The 6,321-nt window shown below is 41.8% G+C and overlaps 1 protein-coding gene across 5 annotated transcripts in view; it reads left to right on the forward strand.

Moving 5' to 3' along the window:
- The window catches only part of LOC126384384 (zinc finger protein 665-like), a 197,254-nt gene extending 191,430 nt beyond the window's left edge, over positions 1 to 5,824 (forward strand). For 2 of the 5 annotated variants that reach the window (XM_050035427.1, XM_050035428.1), the window contains exons 2-3: positions 856 to 957; positions 2,797 to 5,824. In XM_050035427.1, coding sequence (XP_049891384.1) covers positions 918 to 957; positions 2,797 to 5,492 — 2,736 coding nt within the window. In that variant the 5' untranslated portion in view covers positions 856 to 917 and the 3' untranslated portion in view covers positions 5,493 to 5,824. Of the gene's footprint in view, positions 1 to 852; positions 958 to 2,796 lie in introns of all 5 variants that reach the window. The other 3 variants (XM_050035429.1, XM_050035426.1, XM_050035425.1) reach the window with 3 other exon arrangements.
- The last annotated feature ends 497 nt before the right edge of the window (positions 5,825 to 6,321 follow it).

The following is a 6,321-nucleotide window of genomic DNA, read 5'->3' on the forward strand; positions in this document are numbered from 1 at the left end:
TCTTCTTCTGTGGTTATAAACACAGAGCAGGTTAGTGTCTTCTTCTGTGGTTATAAACACAGAGCAGGTCTGTTTTTTGTTTGTTTGTTTTTTGACACAAAACCTTATTTGAATTTATATTTTTTCCTTTTTTCCTGTGGTTATTTAATTGTAGTTCTTGTTTTTTTTTGTTTTTTTTTTGTTACATTTTATTTAGTTAGTTTTTATTTCATTTTCTTGACCTTAAACCTTTATATATCTATATCTATCTATATATATATAAATATATGTGTATATGTGTGTGTGTGTGTGTGTGTGTGTGTGTGTGTATGTATGTATATATATTTATATATATGTGTATATATATAATATACATTTTTATATATACATTTATAACCTTTTTTCCCTTTTTTGAAATATGTTTTTGGCCTTAAACCTTTTCATTTTCTTTTTTCTTCTCTGGCTTTAAACCTTTTATATATGCTTTTGGCCTAAAACTGTTTTTTATTGGGCCAATAGCCCTTTTTATTTATTTATTTGGCTTTAACATTTTTATTTACTTTAAACCTTTTTTCTCTTTCTACATAGGAAGTTAGTTTACACTCATTTAACATTTGAAAGCATTTATGGATGAAATGACCGATCAATAATCAGGATCAATGATCAATCAGTCTGGTTGATTGGTGGACAGCAGTACACAGTGACAGGATGCAGGAATAAATATAGAATAATGAATAAACCTCGCTGTATGACAGATATGACCACAGTATGTGAAAGTATTTACATGTTAAAAGCTGACAGTCCCTGTTATAGATGTGTTCGCTCTTTCAATTCTGAGGTTTCTGTGGGTCAGTCACTTTTTTGTCCCGTCAGCAGGAATGTGTGGAGTTCTGAGTCGCAGGGTGGATCATTGATCAGTCGATCCAATCAGAGCTGATATGATCAGACCGATGGACGAGAGGAGCAGCTGCTGCAGAGGTGAGGTTTTATTAACTTTTTGGGGTGTTTTTGCACATTTTATCCCTTTTTTTTTACATTTCATGAAAATGTTTTACACATTTTATCAACATTTTGTGTTCATTTTATCAATATTTTTTTCTTTAACTTTTGTTTACATTTCATTAACACATTTTTTTCTAACCTTTTAATCATTTTTTTGGACATTTTATCATTTTCTTTTTACATTTTACCAACTTTTTTAAATTTACCAATATTTTAAGACATTTTATCAACATTTTCGGAAATTTTTTATTTAATAGCATTTTTGGTCATGTATGTTTGTCAGACATTTTAGTTACTTTTTTTTCTAACCTGTATATATATACTGTACATATACATATATATATATATATATATATATATATATAAATATATATATATATATTGTCTCTCTTGGATGACAGACTTTTTTAGTAATGAGTGGATCTTCAAGCTTTTAAAGAATATACTTATGATCCCATGGCGAGGTGAGCTTGCGTTGTCGGGGCTGCAACTGAGTGTCCTAGGATCTTATTTGGCACTGCTGGCTAGAGTTGCTGCTACAAGCTAGGTAGACTAAGAGTCTGAGTATAGAAGAATCTGACCTGTTAAGGTTACCTGTCTCAGCTGGAACTACATTGGGCTGTGCTTACCAACGTTCCAACCATGACACCAAAACCAGAAAGGTGAAGACTGTAGTCTAGTACAGGTTAGTGATCGTTAAAGCAACAAGATTACTGCAAGAAAACAACCTCAAGTGACTTTGAATGTGGCATGGTTGTTGGTGCCAGATGGGCTGGTCTGAGTATTTACTGGGATTTTCAGCACAACCATCTCTAGGGTTTACAGAGGATGGTCCCAAAAAGAGAAAATATCCAGTGAGCCAAAATGCCTTGTTGATGCCAGAGGTCAGAGGAGAATGGCCAGACTGGTTCAAGATGATAGGAAGGCAACAGGAAGTCAAATAAGCACTGGTTCCAACCAAGGTGTGCAGAAGACCATCTCTGAAGCAACAACACCTTGTCCAACCTTGAAGCAGATGGGCTACAGCAGCAGAAGACCACACCAGGTGCCACTCCTGTCAGCTAACAACAGGAAACTGAGGCTACAATTCACACGGGTTTTCTCACCAGAACTGGACAATAGAAGATTCCCACCGAAGGACCTCGAAGGATCCTTTGGTGGGAATCTTCTGTTGTCCAGTGTTGGTGAGTCCTTCCCTCAGAGAATTTTCAAGGATTCATGTTTGTATCCTCAGTGGACATGAAGTACCCACAATTCTTTGTGCATGATTTGCTAGAATTAAAGGCAGGGCCTTGTTAATGGTGCCCACCTGGGCACTTGCTAGAAGGGAGTCTTGACTAGCCTCTGTAGAACCCAACTTGAAGGATCCATCCTACCAAGAAAGCAACCTTGACTGTGGCAGTTCTGGAAAGAGGCCATAAGAGAGCTCACTAACTTCCAAAATTAGGTATCCTTTCATTTTGGCAGATGTTGTCTGACGCCATGGGAACAGGTCTTACCACTACCTTAAGTCTTGCTGGGTCAAAAAACATTGGAAATTCAGTTTTTGACTTTGTCAATGGTTCTTTTTATCTCGTCACGACTCTGAGACTAAATTGTATCGACTCTTATCTAGTCTGACAAAGCGTTGAACTTAGTGTTCCAAGTCAACAATCATTCTTGTGACATAAGCCTTGATGAAAACAAAGATGGCCGTGCACAAGGTTCCAAGTACCACAAATTCTTGACAATGGCTTTCTTTAAGAGTATAATTTTTGTTGTGGTACCTCTATACAGTTCATTAAAGTTATTGTTTGTGTTTCCTGTTTTTTGCAGACGTGCAGCAGCTGTTGGTGGTTAAAGAAGAGGTTCCCCCTGAGCAGCAGGAGTGGAGCTCCAGTGTGGACCAGGAGGACCCAGAGCCCCCACACATTAAAGAGGAAGAGGAGGAACTGTGGAGCAGTCAGGAGGGAGAGCAGCTTCAAGGGCTGGAGGAGGCTGATATCACCAAGTTCACATTCACTCCTGTCCCTGTGAAGAGTGAAGATGATGAAGAGAAACCTCAGTCCTCACAGCTTCATCAGTCACAAGCTGATGGACACCACTGTGGTGGAGTACGACCAGTGCCCGGAGACGCTGATCCAGATTTACAACAGGATGCTGACCACAAGAAGCCTGACAGTTCTTTAGTTGCTGAGATAGAAGTCAGTCTTGATGACTGGGACGAGACCAGAGAACCTCAGTCAGGTTTAAAGACTCACAATAAAAATAAAGTCCCAGTCGGTCCTATGACTTCTATCTCTGGTGAAAACCCCTTTAGCTCCTCCGAGACTTCAGACTCTTCTGAACCTGATGACAGTGACGATGATTGGATGGAGACCAAAGAACCTCAGACAGTTTCAGGCTCTGTGAAAAAAGTCAGTAAGACCAGATGTAGAGCTGGTGGGAGACCATTTGGGTGCTCTGAGTGTGGGAAAAGATTTAGAACCAAGACACATCTGAAGATCCACATGGCAGTTCATACAGGAGAGAAACCGTTCAGCTGCTCCATTTGCGGCCAAAAATTTTCAACCAAAACGAGTCAGAAGAGACACATGAGAACTCACACGGGGGAAAAACCTTTCAGTTGCTCGGTGTGTACGAAATCTTTTGCGCAGAGCGGATGTTTAGCAAAACACATGAGAATCCACACAGGAGAGAAGCCGTTCAGCTGCTCTATGTGCGGTAAGGCTTTTGTCGAACGGGGAAACCTGAAGGTCCACCTCAAAACCCACATGGGAGAGAAAACATTCAGCTGCTTGGTCTGTAAGAAATCCTTCGCGCAGAATGTGAGTTTGCAGAACCACTTGAGCGCTCACACGGGAGAGAAACTATTCCGCTGCTTGGATTGTGGGAAGCAATTTTTGTGCAAGATGCATCTGAAGAAACATGCAATAAATCACACAGGAGAGAAACCATTCAGCTGCTCGGTGTGTGGGAAAGGTTTCACCCAAAGAGGGAATCTGAAAAGACACACAAGGATTCACACAGGACAGAAGTCGGTCAGCTGTTTGGTTTGCGGTAAAGGTTTTGTTGACAGCGGGAACCTGAGGAAACATATGAGAACTCACACAGGAGAGAAACCATTCAGCTGCTCTGAGTGTGGTAAAAGTTTCATACAGAAGATTCAGCTGACGCTCCACATGACTGTCCACACGGGGGAGAAACGATTCAGCTGCAGTGTTTGTAACAAAAGATTTGCCTGGCGTCCACGGGTCAAGAGACACAAATGTGTCGGACGTCAGTCATCAGAACTTTGTCAACCTGAGGAGAACAAAGAGGTGGAGTCAAAACAGATAAAAATAGAAGCTGATGCAGAGGACTGTGGAGGACCCGAATCAGCTAGGAATTCGGAATCAGATCGGAGGGAGCAGCTTGAAGGGCTGGAGGAGGCTGACATCAAGTTCCCATTCGCTCTTGTCCCTGTGAAGAGTGAAGATGATGAAGAGAAACCTCAGTCCTCACAGCTTCATCAAACACAAGCTGATGGAGACCGCTGTGGTGGAGTACGACCAGTGCCCGGAGACTCTTCTGAAGCTGAGACTGACGACAGTAATGATTGGACAGACACCAGAGAACCTCCATCAGGTTTAACCTCCCTGAAAAACGACAAAGTACCTGCCAATAACTCAAGATCTTCTGCTGGAGAGAAAGAATTCAGCTGCTCTGAATGTGGGAAAAAATTTGCCGCAAAAGCTTCTCTGAACAGACACATGAGAACTCACACAGGAGAGAAACCATTCAGCTGCTTGGTGTGCAAGAAATCTTTTGCGCTGAACGGGTGTTTACAGAAACACATGAGAATCCACACGGGAGAGAAACCCTTCAGTTGCTCAGTTTGCGGTAAAAGTTTTATTGATAACGGGAATCTGAAAAAACATTTGAGAACTCACACAGGAGAAAAAACTTTTAGCTGCTTGATTTGTAAGAAGTCGTATGCTCAGAATGTGAGTTTACAGAAACACATGAGCGTTCACACCGGAAAAATTCTGTTCAGCTGCTCCGTTTGTGGGAAGCATTTTTTGTGCAAGCCGCGTCTGATGACGCACATGATGAAACACACAGGAGAGAAACCGTTCAGCTGCTCCGAGTGTGGCAAAGATTTCATTGACAGCGCATATCTTAAGAAACACATGAGAACTCACACAGGAGAGAAGTTGTTTAACTGCTCAGAGTGCGGTAAAGGGTTCATTGAAAGCGGCGGCCTGAAGAGACACATGAGGACCCATACTGGGGAGAAACCCTACAGTTGCTCAGTTTGTGGTAAAGGTTTTATAGAGAAAGTGCAGTTGACGCGCCACATGGCGGTCCACACCGGGGAGAAAAAATTCAGCTGTGGGGTTTGTAACAAAAGATTTGCCTGGCGGCCACGGGTCAAAAGACACAAATGTGTTGGTGGTCAGTCGTTGGAACTTCATCAAACTGAGGAGAACAGAGAGGCGGAGCCTCCAGCCAGCAGCTTATCTGAACAGATAAGAACAACATCTTTGTAAAGAGTATGAAGCAACTTTTTTCTGTGTACTTGTAACATTTGAAATTTAAAATTGCATACATTATTTGTACTTATGACAGCATTTGAACTCCATTTTCCAGAGTCCTTCACTTTTCAAACCTCCGCCCATGCAGCCAGTTGTCATTCACCAATGGTCACTGTTGCAAAGTTTTCAAGTTAACTGTCCAAGCAACAAGATAAACAAATGCAAGTTAGTGCCAAGCTGCTAAATCTGTAAGGACAAAGAGACCAGATCCATCTGACCTGTAGTCTCACTCACCAGACCTTTCTCAAGAAAAGAAAGGTCTGGCTGCGCCGACTCTCACTTTAAGAACCGGAGGTGGTAGGGCGGGACTTCAGCGGGTGGCTCGTTCCACCCAATGAGAGGCTGATCTATTCAGCAAACTTCCGCCCACTCAGACTATCTGACCTGCGACACCTGAATACAGCACTGTAAAGACTACATCTAGAACCATCATCAGCCAGCAAGCAGCCATGCATGGACTGGTAACGTAACAAGTGGGCATAGCATTAATACTGGAATATAGCACAGTAAAGAGTACACCTAGAATTATTATTCTTACCAGCTTTGTTGCTCCAATGGACAGGATCATTGGCTGGCAAGTAGCCATTCGTGGACAACTGGGCATGGAATTCATTTAACAGTACAGGTGAAGCAAGACTGTCTAGTCAGTGTAGCATGTATTAATTTGACGACTGTAGTCGGGTTTTTATTGCTGAGAACTTTTTATAGTTGGGTTATGGGGTTAGCTTTGCTAAAGCTAAATTGATGCTAGTAAGCTTTCAATTAGCTTTTTACTGACCCGGCA

The sequence above is a fragment of the Epinephelus moara genome, chromosome 22 (assembly GCF_006386435.1).
Source record: "Epinephelus moara isolate mb chromosome 22, YSFRI_EMoa_1.0, whole genome shotgun sequence".
In the NCBI taxonomy this organism is placed as follows: domain Eukaryota; kingdom Metazoa; phylum Chordata; class Actinopteri; order Perciformes; family Serranidae; genus Epinephelus; species Epinephelus moara.